Raw genomic sequence first — 22235 nt, forward strand, 5'->3', positions numbered from 1 at the left:
GGGTGATGGCACAGGCAAAACTGCTTAGGATTTCTGGGAAGTTAGTTTTGAATTTGTTGTCTCCAATTACGTCTTGTGTAATCACAGTATTCTGGGGGTTTGTAATCATTCTGCTGTGCTTTGGATTATTTTCTTATCTCCTCAAAAAATCTGACCAGAATTTCTGAGAAATGAAAAAAATCCAGTTATACAGGTAAAGAAAAAAAACAAAAAAACAACAAAAAAAAGAAAAATAGAGAATGAGAAAAAACAACTCTATTAGATTTGAAAACTTCTTCAAAAATGCCTTGAAGACAAAAGTTGGAAACTATAAAGAGCTTCTATTTCTACTCTGGATTGTTGTTTTCACCCCCTTACAAGCACTGTTGATGGGAAAGGCTTTCAGCAGTTACTGCTAACTTATGTGGGGGTGGGGGGAGGGAAAAAGGTAGCCAAAATACTTTGTGCAAAGGGAGGAATAAAACATAACTGCAAAATGCTCCTGAGGCAAGTTCTGCTTCAGGAGGGAATTTCAGCTCCTAGCATGCTGCTGCCCTCCCCTGAGACAGGAGAGCAAGGGCTCTGCCGTTCATCCATCCCCAGGCTGCTTCCCTCAAGCTGTGTTTGCCAGATCGCTGCGGAAAGGCGCGCTGGAGTGGAGAAGTGCTCTCATCTGGGGCATGTCTGGAAAACCAACCGCTATATAAGAAAAGAGATGTGCTAATGTGCACTTCGGGGGTTTTATGCAGGCTGTTGTTCAGGAGTTACACATGCCTGTTTAATTTTATTTCTGTCTCCAAAACCATCTCTATAAATTCTTCACTCTTCTATTTTTAGCTACGGGGGTCTTTTGTTGCAAGATGTCTTTGGTGTTCATTGGTGGGGGGAGAATCATGGTGAAATCAGGAATAAAATATATAAAGCATGATCAGAATAAGCCCCCTTTTCCATGGCATTCTGCCTTCTGTTGCTGCTCTGAGGGAACTGAAGCAACTCACAACCCTTTCATACCCCAAAACGCAGGACACTTGAGAAAATGCATTTGCACTTTTCTCCTTCTGCTACAATCCATCTGTGGAAAAAATTAGACTTTGGTTTCTATGTCATTTTACTGTCACCACTCACAGGCACTTGATCACTAACAGAAAGAAAAAAAATAAATATAATAAAACATAACAACCACAAAAAGAAAATTTACTGCCGAAAAGCAGCAGAGCAGGCAGAAGGCAAGGGCAAATGCTCACTTTGATCTCTTTGCAGTGGGGCAACAGATTTCCCTTTTCTGATGGGATCCAGTGCCTGACAGCCCAGGCAATAGATGGAGATGAGCTTAGATCAGGCTATCCAAGCTCTAGGGTGCTGGTGAGGATTAGGGAATACTCACATGGCCTGCTGTGCCAGCCTTATTCCCAGAGGAGGGAGTGATGTCCCATCACACCTTGCTGGCTGGTGCAGTATCAGTCATGGCCTTAGACATAACACGCAGTGAAAAGCAAAAGGAAAGTCTAAAAACTGGGATCAGATGGGGATCAGAGCTTGGTAGCTGGGCTTTCCACAATCTCTCATTTGCACTGGCTTTTTTTCAGCACGAAACTGAAATAAACACCTCGTTAAGCACCAATTGTATAAAGGAGGTTGTAAGAACAGAGCCCTGACCAGCCTACCCTCACCCTCCTGGCTGTCTACATCCCTCATTAATGATGAATGGTCACCCTGGGACTGGCCCACCATAGGACGACTTTCTGACCTCACATTTTCTCAGACACAGCCTGTTCACAGCCCAGATGCTGCCCTAGCTGATGCACAAGTGAGTAAAGCTTTGCTGCCAAGACTGGCCTGCAGCCTCCACTCTTTGGGCATTCCCACAGTTTGGCTGTGCCAGCTTGTAGTAAGAAGTGTTTCTGGGGCAAACAGTGCACCAAACCTGCCTGATCCCTCCCTGCTTACTGCATAGCACAGCATCTCCTACGCCCTTCTCTCCTCAAAAGATGGGCACCCACAGCTCAATAGCCACCTGAACCAAGCCAAGTCTGAGCACAGTCAATGCCTGAGGGAGGGCGAGTGCTGTGCCACACACGTGCCACACCTTGCTGTGCACTCCCACACGGTTCTCTGTGACAGCAGTGACTATCCGGGGGTGTGGGAGGAATTAGCTGCTGGCAGGGTCTGGTTGGTACCCCTGAGGTGAGCTCAGCCCAGCCCAGGACAGCAGGTCAGAGAGGCAGCCACACCAAGATAGAAGAGGGAGACAGAGACAAGGGAATGGGATGCTGCATGAGGCTGGTAGGTAGCTTTTCTCCTCAATGTGTTCTGGGAGCAGGGGGATGGGATTGTCCCTGATTCTCCCACAAGCAAAGACCCTGTCACTGCTTTGTTCGGAAAGATTTTCTTTCAAGCAACCCTTTGTGTCACCCTCCCGCCACGCCTTCAGCCGTGGCACTGTGTCTGCTTTGTCCTGCCAGCTCAGCCATGGAGTGTTTACAAGCCTCCCTCACCCTTCCAGGCTGTGGTTCAGCTCCATTGACACCGAAGGCAACAGACTCCTCTCTCGGCGTGTGATGAATCAATTACTTCCTCTGACACTCCATTACTATAGCCCTTACATCTCCAGATTGCAGATGAAAAGACAGGCTGAGAAGGGGGACAGGGAAGGGGAGAGGTCTCCTGAGGTCTCCTTCAATTGAGTTGTTGGACATCTGAAGAAATCCCCATATGCCATATTTAAAGACAGAGAGATGTTTTGCTCCTGAATGGCAGAAAAATCAGAGGGTTTCCACAAAAGAAAAACTAAGAAATCAGATGGGTCAAAAAACTTCGGTGAGATGCAGTGAACATAGATCAATGGTGAGTCAGTCCCCCTTGCTGATGGAGATCCCAGACCTTGTTCCCCCACCCATGATTAACAGCCAAACATCGGTATTACTGAAGAGACAATCATTACACTTTCCTTCTCGCTGCAAAATAACAATGTAAATGAAACCTCATACCGACACTCACAGAAGAGGAAGGAAGCTGAGCACATGCCTCAAACTCTCGTGCTGCCGGTGGAGCAGGGAGGGGGAGTACTTCTCCTTGTTGGACATCCATCAACAACCCCAGCTCTGAGGTTTCCCTGGAGGTTTCTAACACGTGGAGCACTTCCCATGCAAACACCCTGCATGCAGCATGGCCTCGGCAGGCACGGGGCTGAGAACAGGGGCTCTCCCACCACCAGTGGATGCGTACTGCCTGGCTCAGGAAAGCAGAACTCCACCTCTAGAGATTCCTCACACCGTGTCTTCTCTACTGCTGCAAGAAGGTGGGGGCAGTCACATAACACGAGCAGCCACCCTCCTAGTTTCTGTGCCATTTGTAGCAGAACGAAGTCTTTGGCAGAGGATTTCTGCTGTCAGACCCCGCTGCTTCAGGCTCTGCTTCTAGAAATTCATTAAACAATAGTATCTCCATGTCTGACCCAGTGTTACTTTAAAACCACACCATACTACCGTACTGTGACTGCTCACTAAGACTGGATGTAGATCTCGAATTCCTTGGGATTAGCAGCGGGGTGGGGTGAGAAACAAACAGAAAAACCCTAGGTTATTCACTCTTACTCATCATCTACTGATCTGCTCACTAAGCCAGCATAAGGAAGGCTTTCAATGGTGGGCTTGAACTGATATATCAAAGACAGTTGCTTAAAACATCCTAGCTGTGATTAGTGGACCATGACTGCTATTAACTTATAAGGAATTCCAGGATCACCAGACTGTGGTTTGCAACATGTTATTACGTTGCCATTCAACGGTGGTGTGTAGCCGCTCGACTTAAAGGAAACAGAGAACTTGCCTCAGACTAAAACCTAACCTCCTCCAATTCCTTCAAATATGTTCTATGCCGAGTTCTGGCCAAAAGCAACCACAGATTTCTTCTGTTTTCAGTCTGCTCTTTGCAGTCTGTTCTTTTTATTTTGCATTCATATTTAATTGCAGAATTCTCACCCAGCCAGAAAAGACTGAGAATGAACTGGTCGTCTTCTGCTGCACTCTGACCTACTCCTGTGTGATGCTGCTGCTCAGCAACCTTTGCAAAGGAGTGTGCTTTGCACTGTTGCTATCTAGATTGTGTTTTATGCCTGCAGATGTCCAGAGATTCTTTTCTTTGTAACACAGGGAATTTTGAGTGATTCACCAAGGCAGGAACACTAAATCAATAGCAGGGAAGGGGAAGAGCCCAAATCTCACAACTCCCAGAAATTAAATTTGCTGGGGAGTCTGCCAGTCCCCTGTTACAGCCTGACAATAGGGATTATATCCATTAAAAAGGCTGCAAGTAGCTAAGTCAAACAGTTGCTCATTAAAAGACTAAACTAGCTCCTATATAAATCAAGGTAAAAGCTTGCATTTCTTTTACTGGGCTTTGCATCTAGTCCTTAGGAAAAAAATAGGATAATTGTTTATATCATCATTCTAGCACCCTTCCCTTTCATTCACTAAACCTAATTCCTGCATCCAGACAACAAACCCATGATGTAGAAGAGCATTGCTAAGCCCACTGGACAACACAAAAAATATGACTAAGACTCATAGTCCCACAGACAGTTATTTAGGGTCCTGAGACCAGTTTGGGGTTTGAGATGGGTGTCATCTGGTGTCACATCGTGGGCTGGAGCACTGTTGCAAAGAGTCAAGGGCCTCAGGCTCTGCTGAAAACAGGAGCACCTCAACACTGTGGTTATCAGGCATTCCAGTGGGATTGCTCCACTCCTATCCTACAGCATCTGCACTGAGCAGGGTCTGCAAAGATGCAAGGGATTTAGAGCTGGAATGTAGCTTACAGTGCTTGCTCAAAAAAGGCACATGTTTCTAACACTTTTAGCTGAATTCTGAACCCACTTAATCAGGAGTCACCACAGCCAGCCGTGTGCCTGCTCCCTCTCCAGCTGCTTTGGGGTCATGTTCCTTGCCTTGCTGGACAGAGAGGCTGACTAAGAAGTGACTACGCCACCACCACCACCACCAGCTTCCTCCTCAACCGCAGGAAGGAGGGGGAGAGGTCTCTGTCTCTAATCCTATTGTTCCCAGTGTCACCAGCTGGCCCTCAATTTGTCATCGTGCCAACAGGAAACAAGGTGCAAAATGAGATCTGACTCCTATGCACCGGATGTTAGTGAGCTGGTGGGTCATAGGAGACCCCCTGAGAGTGTATTTGGGGCCACCACCTTCTGCAGAGCCTGGACTGGGCCTGTCCCTCCAGGGAAAGGCTCTGGGGCATAGAGAAGCACAGCACAGAGCAAGCAGAGATGGGAGGCAGAGAGGAGGGATGTGAACAACCTGGAGCTGTTAACTCATGTGGCTGGTCTCACCTTCACAGCTAACTCATTCACTGATGTTCCATTTCGGAAAATGACCTGGGCTCGACGGGAATTATGAACCATACAGCGGATGCTGGATGGAGTTAAAAAACAGTGGAAGCTCAGTTGAAGACAAGTTGAGCTGCAGTGTCATGTTACCCAGACTGAATTATTTCCTGTACGTTAGAAATGTTGCTTCTGGCTACCCATGCCACAACCGTATGAGCAAGCAAATGCCTTCCTTAACATCTCATCTTTGACTTCCTCTCACTGCAAAGTTAAAGCTTGACTCCCCCAGTGCCTCAGGAGATGCAGCCACTTTCCCTCTCATCCTATCAAAGAACCCCTCCAACTCCTGGCATTCTCTAGTGCTCCAAATGTATTTATTTTCTAAGCATTTTGCCAATCACAAGATGAACTGCATTGTTTCTAAAATGTTTACTAATAAGCTAATTATGCAGACTTTTCAAAGCATTTACTAATTAGCTGTCCATGATTGCTGCCTTGTCTACTCTTAACCTTCACTGATGGAAGGATGGCTTCTCACAATTTTGTGCTCTTGTTTGAAGAAGATGGCAAGAGAGGCAGGCTGAATGCTGCAGCCCCCAGCTGCCTGGCTGGCTGTGGGTACTGGGTTTGGATGCAGCTCTCCTTGCCACCTCAGCTCAAAGGAAACTGAGCCAGTGTCTCTGTGGCTCTCTAGGAAGAATGCAGAGCTGTTTTGTCCCAGTGCCCAGCTGTTTGGACACTCAGGAGATGGCCATGCTGCACTGTCTGTCCAAGCTGCATGTGTCACCCTTTGTGCTGTGGCATGGGAACACCAGCCTGTTGCTGCCGGTGTCCCCTGGCCAGCAGTGCTCTGCGGGATGGGCGCTAGGAGCGTGCTATCTCCCCGGCCTAATCTTGGTTCCCTCTGCTCTTCAGGCTGGGAGCAGACATGTCTCCTCCTGCCATGCCTGCCCTGTATCCAGCACGCATCAGGATGCTGTGCTTGATTCAACTCTTTTGGCACCATTATGGAATTTAGGAGGTTACACTGACCACTGCATAAACTTCCTCATGATAGTGGCCCTGGTTCCTGTTTCTTGAAATCTTCTGGGCTTGACAGTGGGACCCAAAGTCAGAAGGAAGAGCCTGACTGCAGCCCATTTCCAGTTTGTCATCTCCAGCCTATTTTGGGAGTCCCTGGCCTCTGTCTCCAGAAACCTTCGCCAGCATTTGGCATGTGCCACCAGAGGGGGCTGCGAGCCACGGCAGCGGTCCCCCAACTCCTTCCCAGGCAGGGATCCCACCGACTGCAAACCAGTTCCAGCTTGTGCTGGAAATGGCTGCAGAAAAATCCACTGGACATGGCCTGACTACCAGTCAGGCTTTTTAATAATACTGCTCCTCTGGAGCAGATGTTATGACTCAGCTGGAAGGTCGTCTGCTGGCAGAGGAAGCAGGAGCATGTCCACTGCAGCCTGGAGGGACTGTGCCTCTGCTGCACGTGGACCCCCAGCCTAACCCTCTGGTAGGATCAGCTGAGTGTGGCTGGGGGGGCAGAGTCAGCAGCCAAATGCAGGAGGGAGCTTTTAGTGGTCGAAAGAGAAGACCAGCAGCAGGAAGGGGGGGACAAACGGAAAAGGTAGTTGGTCATAAATGCAGTGACTCACACATAGCTGAGGTTTTGGACTTGGATTTTCCAAGCAAGCAGTGCAGACAGAACAGCAAAATGGCAATTAAGGAGTGGACAGCTCAGCTACATGACTGCAAAAGCCAGGGGACAGCTGTCTCTGTTGCCCACCTATTGCAAATGGTTCAGGTCACTCCTGGGATTCCAAATAAACCCCAGCATGCACAAGACACAAGACTGCCCAGCAACCCAGGAGTGGAAACATTTCACCACAGCAGCAGCCTGCTGTTTTCTACTGGATGCCACTTCCCTGTTCATTGAACAGATTCCAGTGCCGTGGGGTGCAGTACCTGAGCTACAGCTGCACTCACAGCACAGAGGGGAACAAGCAGCCAGGCACTAGGATGATCATTTCCAAATACTTCGGCAGATCTTTTATCAGAGCATCAAACTTCCCTTTTGGCTCTGTCATTACTGCTGTGGCCCCACAGCTGCAGGACAGCACCAACAATGGCCGGGAGCCCCATACTCCCTCCCTGTCACAGCATGCCCACCCTCCCTGCCACAGGGATCCCTGCTGGTGCACAACAGTCACAACAGCAGGAGGAGGCCAATTATCTTAACCTAGCATGCTGCCAAAGCAAGACACTTCCTCAGAGCACATTTACAGCACTCAGAGAGAGATGTTCTGGGGCTTTGACTACACCAAATTACTCCTTTCATGGTGGTGGTGATAGAGTGCAGTTACTTCTTAATGCAGCTGGACACAGCTGAAAAATAAAAGCCCAGATGTGCCACCAGAAAACAATAGCAACAAGCAGCACTGAGCAGCCACCTCTGGCTGCCACCTTGGGCATCCATCCCTGGCTGATGCTTCCACCCTCCAGGCTGCCAAAGCTGTTCTCTGCAGCCAGCTCTTTCTCTGGCATCAAGGCAACACCAAGTTCGTAGGCCCCTTCCGGCCAGCTGCTGGCCATGGGGAAATCCCTGACCTTTCTTCAGAGGTCCCCAGGGTGCCAGGCACCATAGAAAACACAGGAGGAAATGCCTCCTGTCCCAAAGGGAAATCTGAAGCAGATACAAGGAAGGCCAGAAGGAACAGAGTAAAAGTAAAAAGACTTTTGGAGGAATTTTTGTAGGCTTTCGAATGGGTTTTAGGAATGTAAATGTTATGCTTTATGAGGGAGAAACTTTAGCCTAATAAGGTAAAATGAAATGTTGAAAGAAGCAACAGAGGAAGGGGTTATGGTGTTTCCCTCTGGCAGCTGGAAACTGGCCCCACTGCTGCTCCAATAGCTGCCAGGTAGCAGCAGCAGAGCAGGGACCTTGTCTGCCCAAAGATCAAGCTCCATAGGTCCATCTGCTTGTCACCTTGATGTGAATGTGCTCTTTATTAATGATGAGATGTCAGAAGGAGAGCTCTGCCCTGAGACTGTGTCTTTGATGCTGATTCCCTGTTCCTGTTAAAGTTCACACCTGCAGCTGCAATGAGGTCTTGGTTTCTTCATAAAAACCCCTCTGATACTCAGATGAGATTTATCACCAGTCAGTCACCTATTATTAATGAATTGTAATGTAAGTATTAATGCTCAAGCTTTACACAGTATTCATATTTGCCTCCTTCTGGTCGGTCACTTAAAAAAATCTCAGTCCTATCCATTTCTTTCAGGCCATGTTTATCATGCACTGTTTCCACTGCTCTGTTACACTTCCTGTCAAGCACTGTCCATGAAGCTCTTTCAAATCCACTCCTATTCAGTGCTGGCTTGAGGGAGCAGGCACCCTAAGTCAGCTTGCCTCTCAGCTCACAGCTGTGGCCAGCAGAAGCTCAAGTGCACAGTGGATAAATCGTATTTCACTTTAGTAAAGGTTCCCTTGTGCACCTACACACAGAAAAAGAAATAATGAGACCACACAGCAGCCACTCAGAAGATTGCCACAGTAAAGCAGAAAGCAGCAAAGGGGTAACCAACACCCCCAGTGCTCAGGCAGTCCTGCTGCACACATCACCTGCAGTTTGGGACCAGACAACGCTATCTCACAGGCAGTAAAACACAGCAGAAGTTGCACAAGATGCTCAGAGCTAAAACTGACGTCTTCCTATGGGTGGAGCCTGGTGCCCATGGAGATTTCCAGCTCTCTGACCAACTTGCCTGACACACTGAAGAGGCAAAAGCTGGAGTCCCTCCTGCCCAGTTTGATCCCTGCCCTGCACACAACACTGTCCTGACCAACACATATGGCATACTCCTCAGACTGCAAATATGGGCCTATACAATTTTTATTACTGTGAATTTGGGAGAACTGCATCAGCTATGAGGAGGCTGTGCAGTTCAACCTATGCAAGCACCAATAAAATCTGATAGCAACTTCTCCATCTGCTGCAAGTCCTTGTGTTCATCTATGCCCACATTAAGCCTTTCTGTACCTTCTCGCTTTTTTATACACAGGCCTGATCCTGCTAAACACCTTGCACACACAGTGACTTCAGGGAGAGTTCATGGTGTTCAAAGCCTTATTAGCCCAGGATTTATCTGTAGGGGGTGACAAGATCCCCAATGACATCAATCAGCACACCTTCATTAGAGTTAGAGGAGCTATGCTGATTTATGATAGCTGAGGATCCAGCTCTGCACTTCATAACCTTCAGTACATCATCAAACCCATGCTGAATTCTTTGTTCTCCACAGGACTGATTCTGCAGCCCCATAAATGCTTCCCCTGTTCCTTTGTCCTTTTTTACAAACAGAATTTCCCTCTCCATATGCAACCCCCTTTTAATCAACAGGACCAGCGTATCTAGCAGGACTGCTATGTCAGGCCTGTTTTAGGAGACCCCAAGCTCCTTCACACTCAGGCATCCTTGTAGCTGGCTGTGGATTCCAGATTAAATCCACAGGTTTATATGTCTGCTGAGACCATGTTATTAACTCAGCCTTTTATGGTGCCCTTTGATGCCATTAATTATTCTTTACTAGTTGTTAATTGTTTTTCCCAGACATCTAGTTTCTGGGCCCTTTCTTAGAAGGGGAAAAAACAAACAAAACCACCCTCCCCCCCAGTTTACCAAACATAGCAGAAAAACTACTATGGAAGTCAGATTCAGCCCAAACAGCTCAGACCACCACACCTCCAGCCTCACATGGCCCACACCTGTGTCTGCAGGGCTCTCAGCCATGACTCTGCCTAGTTACACACCAGGAAATTGCTCTGCTCTCCCAGCATGGTTTGAAAGAACAGGGAGGCTACCGTGACACAGAAAAACAAGTGGCCTTTTAACCAAAGTCAAGCTCAGGCTGAAAGCCAGTTTGGTCTTGCTTTCACAGGTGGTGTCAGACCAAGAACTACAGGTTCATTGCAGAGTAGGCTCATCCCATGTGTCCAAAGCAGCATCTCACAACCTCACAGGCAACTCTTGCTCCTTAAAGGCAAGGAGATGCAGCTCTATGGGGGCTCAGGGTGGTGCTTAATTTCAAGTGCAAGGAAGCACCAGACCCATAACACTAGGCAAAAGCAGGAAGAGGAGGTAACTATGTACTAGAGAGAAGGAGGAAGGCTCTTACTTGCAGTCATGTTTTTCGATTTCAAAGTGGGGGTTGAAGTTGAGGATAATCTTCTGGTTGGATTCAGGGGCGTAGATGACCCATTCACAGTTCTGGTGGGAGGGGTAGTCGTTGGGGTAGCCTGGTGAGGTGATGTACCCGGCATCCTTGGAGTTCAGGCGACCCCCGCATGGCTGAGCTGCAGAGACACAGAAGTGAACAAGGCATTGAAACACGTTCTGGGCATCAGGTGTGCACAGCAGGTCTCCCTGGGCCTGGATAGGGGTGGTCTGATAAAGACCATTCTCCAGGCCATTGACATCCCTTCGGCACTCCAATATTGATATTAATCTCTGGGCAAGGAGAATTATTCTGCAGAACAAACATACTCCTCTCCCCTCCACCTCCTGCCACACTTACATACCACATTTCACACAGACCAGAAAAGAGAAATGAATGCTCTTGCCAAGGCAATTACAGAGCCATAAAGTAAGAGACAGATTGATATCAGATCATCTGGAGCTGCCTCATTTTATCCCTTCTCTTGCCTCCTTTGCAAGCTGCTCTGTGTCAGTCTCCCACAGCTGTCTCAGGAGACACCAAAACTTGGACACTACAAATTCAATCCATCTGCAGGAGGGCAGAAAGCTGTTCTGCTTCCAGGGAAGGAAACTGAGGCATGTCAGGGATGCTGGTGAACCCAGGCCCACCCACACTGTGTGGCAGAGCTAAAGACAGCACCCGCCCCTCCTGGCCCCAGCCTGCAGCCCCATGAAAACCCCTCTGTTTTTGCTGTGCTCTCCCTCCCCAGCCTGCCTGCCCCAGCAAACTCATCTCAGCAGACCTGTGAGCTAACCCATCCACTGGAGCTGCAGACACAGATAATCAGCAGTGGTGGTTTTGTGGGACTAGCCCACAAATGGCTGGCAGTGGCTGCATGGTAAACAGAGGAAGCTCTCTCAGCTTTGGGCTAGAACAGGCCCTAGAGGGTGATTTCATAATCAAAAAAACATTTAATCGCATGAATGCTACAAATCAAATTTATTATTGCATTACTTGCTGCGAGGAAAATCTGCATCACGGGGTCACTTGATAATGCACTACAAATCTCCAAGTCTTTTCTCCATGGAGCCCCCATTGTGTGTCCTGCCACCCCCTTGTATCAGCACCCAGGCCCACAGGCTGCAACAGCTGCCCTCAGAAGACACCATTGCCTCTGCATACCCAGCAAAACACCCAAAACCCACCAAAATGGGCAAAACCCAACAAAACCCTAAGTCCTTCCATAGGGCAGGCTGGCAGACATATGGGGTGACCCTGGTCCCACATTGTGCAAAGTCCTCTCCCTGAAACAAGAATGGGGTACGGTGTGGGATGCAAACCCTCATGGGATGTCCCCACTGTCAGGTTATCCCCACAATGCTGGAGGACCCTGGGCATGCAGGAGGATGCCAGTGGGTTTTCCCAAGGCCCACATGTGCACATCCTGAGACGGGGGCTGCGACACATCCCACACTCTCCAGGGAGCCAAGGCACAGAGAAGCATCACCCTTGATACGGGGGGGTAACCACACATCCCAGCAGCTCCATGAGCGAAAGGAGTGTTCCAGTGTTTCCTGCTGCCTTGGTCCTGAGGGATGTTCCTCTCCCTCTGCAGCAGCACTCACTGCAAAGCCCCAGGACCACCCAGGAGAAGCAAAGCAGTGCCAATTGTGTGGCCTCAGCCCCATGCTGTGGATCTGGCTCTGTTCCTTTGCCATAGGGTTTGCCAGGTCCCAGGGGCATCCCCTGCCAGGCTGTCCCAAGTCCACCAGCTCCCAGTAGGGACACCCCAGTCTGTGCTCAAACTGCCTCTTGCCAGGGCCAAGGCGAGCAGCAGGAGTCAGGCAGGACCCCTCAGCAGTAATGCTTCCTGGGAAAAAAACACTTTAAATAAACAACCTGCTGCCTGCACGCTGCCTGCAGAAAATGCACGTGTCCTGTACAAAAACAAGGGCAACAGGAGGGCCCTCCATGGGCCAGCAAGGCTTCCTTTGCTGTGAAAAACACTCAGTTTCCCCCGTGTTTTTCATGCCCTCTAACACATTCATTCTTCAAAATAACTTTCTTCGCACACACCCAAAGGCAGATTTGCAGCCTTCCCTTTTTCTTAAAATAATCCTGTAAGTATCCTGAAAAATACGAGAGGAAAAAATGCAGCACTGCCATGAAGAGCTGAGAATACCAAAAAACATCTGGTTTTGTTCCACAGGAGAGATTGCTCAACACACAAACATTTACAAACCTACATTCCTGCACAAATATCTTCTCTCAGGAAGGCATATTTGCCCACACATGTGTTTATGTGGGTTTGGAGGGAGGGAGAGAAAGAGACATTCACGTGAAAAGAAGAAATTCACGGACTTGTTGACATCAATGTACAAATAGACGTGTAATTCACACTTCACTCATGTACGCACTTTCACACCTTCTCATAAAAATTCACACCTCGTTTGCACACATGTCCACCCCCTCCAGCAAAGAAAAATATTCAAGCTGCAGATTATTTTTCTTGGAAAGGGCAAAGTCTCAAAACAATGAAAATACAGTCAATCCTTCCACACCTCGTGATTCCCTCCCCGTCTCTCCAGCTTTCACACACATGCTACCCGCTAGGCTGATACCACCAACATCACCCACCACTCAGAAGCTGCTAGCCCCTTACTCATGCTGGATACCGTGAACACCCTGTGAGCCCTTGCAACTCAGCCAGTTGGAGGGGAACTGTCATGTCAGCAGAGGTGTCAGCCTCCAGCTTGCTCCAGCTCTTCCCAAACAAATGAACTCAGGAGCAGAAACACAGTTCTACCCCGACCTTGAAACTTCTCCCTGCAAGGCCATCGCAGTTCAGTGGGACTGAGGTGAGGAAAACCCATAGGTTTGAGCCTAATTTCAGGTCAGCTTGGTGCCCAGATTAGACTGTTGGTGCCAGCGAGGACAGCCAGAGTGAGAGGGGCTGGAGCCCAGCTCTGTGCAGCTGAGGTCTCTCCAGCAAAACAGGACAAGCAGGTGAACCCCCTGAGTAAACAAGAGCACCAGCCCCATCCCTCAGGTGTTCTATCACCAGGAAAATGTCACCATCTTCCTGGAGCAGTGAAAGTCTCCCACCTGCAGGAATGCTTATCTGTGTCTCTCAGAGAAACACATTTTGTCCCTTCATTCATTCCTGCCCAAGAAGGTCCACAGAAATGAAGGGAGCTACTTCAGTAGTGCTGCCTTGCCCACATGGTGGGCAATAGCACACCAGGAACTTGAGGCTTCTTAGAGTTATCTGAAGAGGCAAAATTACTTTAATATCTCTGTAATTGTTCCACTGGGATTTTTCTCTTTTGACTCACAGGTATCTAGCAGGTGAACACCTGCAATGAGAACCAAAAAAATCTATCACCAAGCCCACTGATGGGCAAAGGGTTTGACTCAGCAGTCATGCCAACCAATGTCTTTCTGTATAAAATATGGCCTGCTATGTATACAGTAGAGGCTTAAGCTTCTATGTAAATGGATTCTTACAAACTGATGCAATTCATCCACGCAAAAGAAAAAAAAAAGGGAAGGTTAGTGGCATGGCTACTGCTCAGTCTGTATGCATTGGAAGCAAGATGTGTTCCATAGCTAATGGGCTTCAGCAGCTTTTGCCAGCCCTGAATTCACTTAATAAAATTAAAATTAAATTCTGAAGTACAAGCCAAGTCTGCCAGGTGCGTGGGACATCCCGTTGCTCAGTAAGCAAAATGCAGGCGTTGAAAGCAAACTGCTGGGGCCCCTGCCAGTCCACACGGTAGGGGGGCCAGTGGAGTTCTGTGCCAAAAACAAGGCCACAGGAGAGCAGCAGGGCTCCTCAGGGGAGGCTAGGGAGGTCAATACTCCATGGCAGCGTTGGAGTAGACTATGGTCAGGTTGGGAAATCTGCAGACCCCCCTTTTCATTATGGCTCACCATAACATAAATTATCCCTGCAACCTCCTCCATGTAAGGCCACCCCAACAGGGGAACTATACCAGAGGATGACAACCAAGCCACAGGGGTGGGAAAAGAAGATTTGGAGAAGGTCTTGAGGTGCAAAATCCTGCAAATGCTGCATTGTACAGTGCACAGCTCCAAAGTTTCCCATGGATATGAGTATCAACAGCTGAGCTCCTCACCCTTTACATGGGGCAGACACCTTTCTCTGCCCTGACCTGCTGGAGACACCCAGGCTGACAAAGTCTCCTCCTGCCTCCCCCAGGCCACAATAACCAATCATCACTCAGAGGACTCAAAAATAACAGCCAGGCCCCAGGAACCTTCACCCACACCTGGGGTTTTTCAGCTCTGCAGCTCATCAGGCACATGGTGAAACGTTAGGCCGGGAGCAGGGCATTCTCCTACTTGAATTTCCTGCCGATTAAACCCCTCTGGATTTCCCTCACCCCAGGAGAGCAGGGCTCACTGTTATTGTTGGACCTTCCACACAGAAACTAAAGCCAACTCTGCTTGTAACAGAAATAATCATCACCAGAGAGGCCCATTTCACAACAAACATACATACTACAGCCTCTCAGAGCCTGTAGTGTCCGGCAAAAAACTACCATGTGTTTTGATCTGCTGAGCTCAGTTTACTTTTGGGATATCATTCAGGGCTGCATACAAAAATTAGGATGTTGTGGATGCCTTAGAAGCAGCAGCAGCATCACTGTCTCTGCTGCTTGAAAAGAGCAGCCTTTGAGGACAGCAAAGGAACAAGGGAGAGAGATGTGGGCGTTCCACAGCAGGCAGATGCACTGCCTAGCCTTGTCACTTCTCTTCCTGGCATGAGGCCCTCCAGCCCAACTTCACACTCTCATTCAACCACTTCAGAAGATTTCCATGTCCCAGGATTCAGTGCTGGGCAGAGGAGATTAGCCCTTCCAACCCTCTGGTGGCACAGCAAAATACAGGTGCTGGCATACATGAACCACTTCTCTCAGAGCTGCTGAACTTGGTTTGAGCCCTTGTGCAAAGAAACCCATGTTTCGGTTCTGTTAGTCACACAGCTCTTCAAAGATCACAGGTTTTCAAGGGCCATGCATGTCCAAGCACTTTGCCAGACCCTGGTATGGAGGAGACAAACAGATCTCTTCTGCCAAGGATTCATTACCATTAATGCTCATCCTGCCTCATTCCCTGAGCTCTGACCCTGGCTGGACACAGCTGGCATGGCAGGGGCTCCCAGCCCAAAGCACACGGCACAACTTTTGCAGGAGGCAGGAACACAAATATGAACCCTTGGACTTAAATCATACAGTTTAACCACTGGGTAAGGAGAGAGACAGTGCAGAGGAAGCTAACAAGATTAGATGTTTTATCCCCAGTAGCATAGATCATTTTAGCAGAAGCCTGTTTGCTTTGGATTGCAAGATAAAGCTTCAAAGGCTTCCTGAACAAATTAATGGACAAACACACCCAAACAATACAAGGCTCTTACACGCACATTTCATTCCGGAGCACTACCCACATCCACATCTTGAGATTTCACACAATCACGGAGAGTCCCCCGAACATTTCATTGAGGACTTTTACCAGTTTCACTAAAATTTCATTTAAAAGTAGAAACACAGGGAAGTAGAATTTAAAGACTGCTTTTGTGATTTGAACTAGGATTTTGTTCAATTCAAAGTGTCTCAAGCCTGTCATGAGACAAGCTCATAAAACACTGTCTGGGCTTAAGCAAGAAAGGAACTCGCCAATCCATCAGTTGAGGAATGCAGCCATTTGACTGCTTCCTAAGGCAACTGGGAAGGGATGCAATATATTCATTTTATAGCACTGGACAGCAGTGAAAGGGGAACACCGGAAAGCTCAGCAAATGGAACATTTTAGCTGTGAGCCTTTGCAAAAAGAGATCATTTCAAATTATTTTTAAATAAGAAGGGAATGTTGGAGGGAAGAAGAGATAGAAGGAGATTTGGAGACTTCTGATACCTGCACTTTTTTTCCCCCATGTTAATCCACAAAAGAATTAAGTAGAAACCTTGAAATAGACCTACTCAGGCTTCACCATGGAAAATGAGAGGGCCAAATCCTGCATGCAAATCCAGAAAATTTGCTTTGAAATCACTGGAGTTCAGCTGATTTCTACCCCTGGGGTTCTGGATATCCACCTTCCAGGGGCTGACATCACTTTGTACCACTTGAGCCAGTGACAACCTTGACCTTTAAATGCCCATCCTGTCCAACCCTTCTCCTATATTTTTGATGAGATTTTATATCCTGTTTATCCCAAATTTACTAACTTTATTATTTGTCATCTTAGAGGCAAATGCAATCCCAATAGGGTAACCAACTTAATAGTGTTAGTCTTTCTATAGATATGTGTATGCACAATTCTCCCAGCTTGCCTGCAAATGTAATCTGTGGGTCTGGAATTATGACTCCTGGCTGCTCCAGGAATCGTCCCAGAGAGCATGCGAGTGTGTGCCTACACTTGCAAGGGAGGCAGATTAACTGCATTTTGAACTTTGAGAAATCATGCTGCCTCTCTGTTAGGCTCCCAAGGGCTTGAAATCTCATGGAAACACACTGCCATCTCCCAGGAATAGGTGGAAGCTTTAGGAGACCCTCATGCTGCAGGTCAGGCAGTTTCTGAGTAAAACTCCCCAGTACTGCAGGCAGGGAAACAGATTTGTGGAAGCTTGAATCTTCCTGCATGGCAGCCTGCCACCCTACCTATAGGCTATGAGGAAAAAATACGATGGTGAAAATTTGCTGAGCCACCCCCATTAATGCTGTCAATAACACTCGTTCAAGGGCCATGGAGACAAGAGACATTTCTAGTTGTACACATGGAAAAAAGATTCCCCTAGGATTCCTCTCTAAAGAGCTTCAGGCTTGATGAAAGGTGTCCAATGCCTCTGAAATCCTAATTAGTATTATTACTAAAATTCCAACAAGGAAAAAAAAAGCTTATCTCATCTCTCATCTCCCCCCACACCCTCTCTCAGCTTCCTCACACCTTTTGAACTCATCTGTCAGGGTCCATTCTGAAACTGAATCCTGTTTTCTCCATCAGGCAGTGGCAGTTTACCCCTGCCTCTTCCCACAGCAGCTGGCAGAGTCTCTCAATCTCACAACACCCCTGGCACCCCTCTCTCCCAGGGGCCCTGTTGGAGCCTCAGAGCACAATGCAGTGCCCTGGCAGCAGAGAGCCCCAGGGATGGGATGGGATGAGCCCCTCCTGAGCCACTCAGAGAGAGCCCCACCACGGGTCCCCCATGCACGCTGCCAAGCAGTAGGGGCTTCAGCCTTTGGTGCTAGTGGTGAGGCTCAGCAGCAGCTGGATTTGAACATGCTGTCAAAGTTATTGCGCATTCTGGTGAGTGCCTTAAACACATTGTTACCTGCTAAGCACATATTCAGCAGTCAAACAGAAAGAGAGGAAAGCAGCAGCAAGCTCAGGGTGTGCATGAGGGTGAAAGTTGTCAAGGGGCTCTGGGTTTGTGAGGGATGGCTCAGGGAAGGGGTGGATGCAGAAGTGTGCATGTGTGGCAGCAGCACCCCATGACTGGTGTGGCTCTGTGTGTAAGAGGAAAGGTAGAGAGAGATCTGTGTGCTTGTGAAGAGAGAGGAGGAACCAGGGAGATTATAAGTGTGTGTATATGTCGACATGCACAAGGGGTTTTCCTCCTTCCTCTTTCTGCATGCATCCCTTTAAAAAAAGGGGGTTCAAAGGAGCCTTTCAATAAAATGTAAGCAGAATAAAAGGACAGCATCCTTTGGGCTTCACCATCTTCCTAGAAGGGGCATAGAAGAGGGCAAGCATTGAATCCCTACACAGACAGCACTTCACAGCTACGGGTGACCCACCAGAACAGCTGGGCAGATGTCTTGCCTTTGTCTCAAATGCACAGGGAAAAATGAGGGCAGGTTTCAAAGACATGGAGTCCAGTACTTTGGAGCCCATTTTCTTTGATTCATCAAGTATGAAGAGAGGGGAAGAAGCAGTCAGACGGAAAGTCCTTACAGCTATCCACCCCTGCAAGTTATACTTCAGGCTATTTTGCAAGCCAACCTGTTGCTTGTACTCCTTTTCCCAAACTGCTCGGGAAGAGATCACCTCACCAAGGCTGTAGCTGGAGCCCCAGCCTCCCAGCATTACTCTAGCTGTTCTCCTGCTTGCACATAGAAAGGGTTACAGGTCCAAGTTGTGATTTCGAGCGTTTGGCCCCGTGCCTGCTGACCTCGTGCTGACAAACCTCTCCTCCGTGCCCGTGTTTGTGTCTTTTCACTGCACAGGCATCAAGCCTGGCTCAGGATCTGGTCTTCTGAGATTGCGCTTTGGCTCAGCCACGGAGCAGGCTGACCCTTTGATTCTGAGTGTGATTAAACCCATGCTACTGTAGCGCAAAGCTGTGTGCAACACTGTTAGCAACAGCCCTGATTTATGTTGTTGCTAGTATTGCGGTTTCCACCAGGGTGTAGACAGGGATTTCGAAAATAGCCCAGCTACCTCTTTGTCTGTGTGCTTGTATTATAATTAGAAATGTGTCAAAGGGCTGTTACAGAGTGAGGATGGAGCTGGAAACGTTCACACCCCACTTCTGCCCCCACCCCCGTGCTGACACCATCAGCCCCAGCTTGGGTGTGTGCAGGCACATCAGCTCTCCACACTTCCCGGATTAGACAACTGTATTCCCAAGACCCCACGGGGGCACGGTGGTGGTGACTTCACTACACAATGGAGAACAAGTTTAACAGCTTCCAGTTTGCTCTCAGGCTGCTGCAATCTGCCCCCACCACTGTGGCTAAATGACAACTTTTTTTCTATTTCGATTTCAGATAGGATCATGGGTCTCAGATGCAGACAATTTATTTTCCTAGCACAGCTGGTCTGTCAGAGGTCATATAATTTGGCAGCAATCCCAGTGCTTAAAAATTAATTTTTCCTTATTAATACAACTGGGGGTCCCACAGGATAGGATCCCAGCCTTATCTGAACCTGACAGCTTCCTAAACCCCATGAAGGATGCTTTCTCCTCTCAAGCTATCTGCAGTACAAGGCCACCATGTCCTGGTGCCTGGCAGCACTGGAGGTTTTCTGCTAGGAAACCAACCCACCCGCCTGCCGGGATGGGACGGGAAGTGTGGCTTTCTCCAGCCCAGCAAAGTGGGGTGATTTTTCTTTTTAACCTTCTAAAGCCATGCACAAGGTACCAAACACAGAGAAGATACTGGTAAGGAGGATGGGGGCAGGGGGAAGGGGCACAGAAGGGGCAAGGCAGGGAGATGGGAAGAGCCTCCATAGAGCCCTCTGGGACCAATATGCATGTCTGTCACTCCAGACACCTCACACCGTAATTTTCTGTAGCACTAAAACTAGGAAAACAAAATGCAGCATCCTAACCTGGGTCAGAGCCCCCCACCAAGCTTGTGTCAGTGTCTTTCAGTGATGGTGTGACAACTATCTGATTCTAGTCTAAAAAAGCTTTTGTTTCCAGTAGGAGCTGAGTTAACAGCACACGGGCATAAGGCACTACACTCAGCGCTCGTGTGGGTGTGTGTGTGTGTGTGTGTGTGTGTGTGTGTGCATGTTTGTATGTGTGGCCGTGCACTTGCTTGGAAGCAATTTGTTTTGGTCCCCCTCCCCACCTTGCTACATCTCCTAAGTCACTACTAAAAATAATAGCTTTTAAGTAAACTGTTCAGAAGGCTTCAGAGTGAGCTTTGCTCAGAGCTGCATAAACATCATCTGAACGGCTCAGTACTTGGGTCACTCAAATCTGTTACTTTCTTACCTCATTGCTTTTTACGGGAAAATGAAAAACACACAGCCATCCAACCTTCAGATTTATCTTCACGGGTCTCCCACCCACTCTCCTCCATGGTTATCTCAGGGTTTGCTTGGCTACATACAAATTGGCAGCCGCACTGTTTATCTCTTACTGTAGAAATATTGCATGAGGTTTTTTTCCATGTGGATTATCATATTATTGTCTATTAAAAACGTCTCCCCTCTCTACTAACCTCCCTTAGGGAACCTAAAGAGGGACTTCCATAATGGGGGAAGGCTTTCAGATACACCAGACTGAAACATAAATCCATCTACCTCTGGCATGTTTCCCTTACTAGGCTGGCTAATTTACTGGAGCCGAGTGTAGCCTGATCGAGGTTTGCATCGCATTACCCCGTACCTTTGCTCGCTGTGCTGGCAATAAAGTCATTTGACCGGATTTGCAGCCGCACATCATCATCTCGGCAAACCACCGCTGGTGTCAGCCACAGAGAGACAACTTCCTTGCTGGTTCCAACACCATGTGATGCTCTCCTTAGCCGGGAAAATCCCGCATTCAAATAAACACTGCTTACGGCGCCTGAATGGCCTGAGAGGAGCGGTTTGCTCACAAACCTCTTCCTAGTTAACAGTCCTGATGCCGAACTCGCTCCAGGGCAAAAGGAGCATGGACACAGACACTCGGGCTCAGTGCACCCTCAGGGGCCAGCCTCAGGTTACAGCCCGATCTGCCACGGCACAAAACCTACTCCAGATCAGGCACTGCATCTGCGACAGGGATCATCATCTTGCTCTCAGCAAGGGTCTCCCAGGACACTGCCCTTTCTCTCCAGCCCATCAAGTACCTATTTGCTTTCCTGCTTGAACAAAAGATGGGACTTTTTTTTTTTTTTTTTTTTTTTACCCTTTATAAAGGGATTTATAACCCTTTATTACTGTAAGAAGGAGGTGATGCCAACCAGCAGCTCAATGTTTATCGGCAATGTCTGTGCTTCGCACTGCAACAGAGAGGGATTTTCTCAGGCAGCAGAGATCCTCTCACTTCCCTTTTTTCAAGGGGAAGCTGGGTGGCCACCCAGCTCCGGGGCAGGAGAAGGCAGAACGCACTCTGCCATCATCCAACGCTGCTCGGGTCAGAGCGCAGCTCAGGGCCCTGAGCCATGTCCCGAGGCCCCGACTAACGGGAAGGCAAACCCAGAGCCCAGCAGCTGCTGGCTTGGCACTCCCGTCCTGCCAGGCAGCTCCTGAGCGCAGGAGGAGCCCCGAGAGAGCACTGGGCGGCATATCCTTTTCCTCCAGAGACTATTCCAGATCGGGACCCTGTCGCCTCCACTAGCGAGAATCAAAGCCAGTGGCCGGAGAACACAGGGCCCGGCCTCAGCCTGCCCCGCTCCTGTCCCCATGCCGAGGAAACGCAAAGACGGGTTTCATCCCAGCCCCTCCTGGGTGCCGCTCGGCAGCGAGGAACAGAAAAACACACTGGCGCCCCAATAATGGCCGTGAGCCCGCCGTGTCCCGGGACAGCCCAGCGTTTGCAAAGTGCGGGCAGGTCCCGCACGTACCGCGGGCAGCCTTTCCTGAGGGTGCCGCCGCCGCCGCTAAGCTTCGCCCGCTCCCAGCCCTGCACGGACGGCCCCGGCTGCTTGCTCCCGCCACATTATTTCAATTTCTCACCTAAAGTTTCCCGAGGTTGCAACCGGCGCGGGGCCGCGGACATTCGGATGCGGGTGTCCGACATGAGTCTGGTCCCTACCGCTTCCCCTCCCTATTCCCCGCAGCTCCCCCAAAAACCAGCACGCAACTTTCCAACGCGGCTCCATCCCCTCGCCCCCTCACGCCGGGCGCTGGGAGCCGCGCGGCTGCGGCCGCTGCGCTCCTTGCCGGGGTGCGCCATCCCCGCCCCGCCGCACACACCAGCCCCTCCAAAACCCGTGCTGCGAAAGCTGCGTGGCGAGGCCGATCGCTCATGCGTTCCCTAAATTT

General features: G+C 49.0%; 1 protein-coding gene across 7 annotated transcripts in view; it reads right to left on the bottom strand.

The window, feature by feature from the left end:
* The window catches only part of NRP2 (neuropilin 2), an 89058-nt gene that overhangs the window by 66493 nt on the left and 330 nt on the right, over nt 1-22235 (bottom strand). For all 7 annotated transcript variants that reach the window (XM_086897500.1, XM_086897502.1, XM_086897501.1 and 4 more), the window contains exon 2: nt 10490-10667. In XM_086897500.1, the coding sequence (XP_086753626.1) occupies nt 10490-10667 (178 nt within the window). The remainder of the gene's footprint in view (nt 1-10489; nt 10668-22235) is intronic.

The sequence above is a fragment of the Cyanistes caeruleus genome, chromosome 7, assembly GCF_971803275.1.
Source record: "Cyanistes caeruleus chromosome 7, bCyaCae1.hap1.1, whole genome shotgun sequence".
In the NCBI taxonomy this organism is placed as follows: Eukaryota; Metazoa; Chordata; class Aves; order Passeriformes; family Paridae; genus Cyanistes; species Cyanistes caeruleus.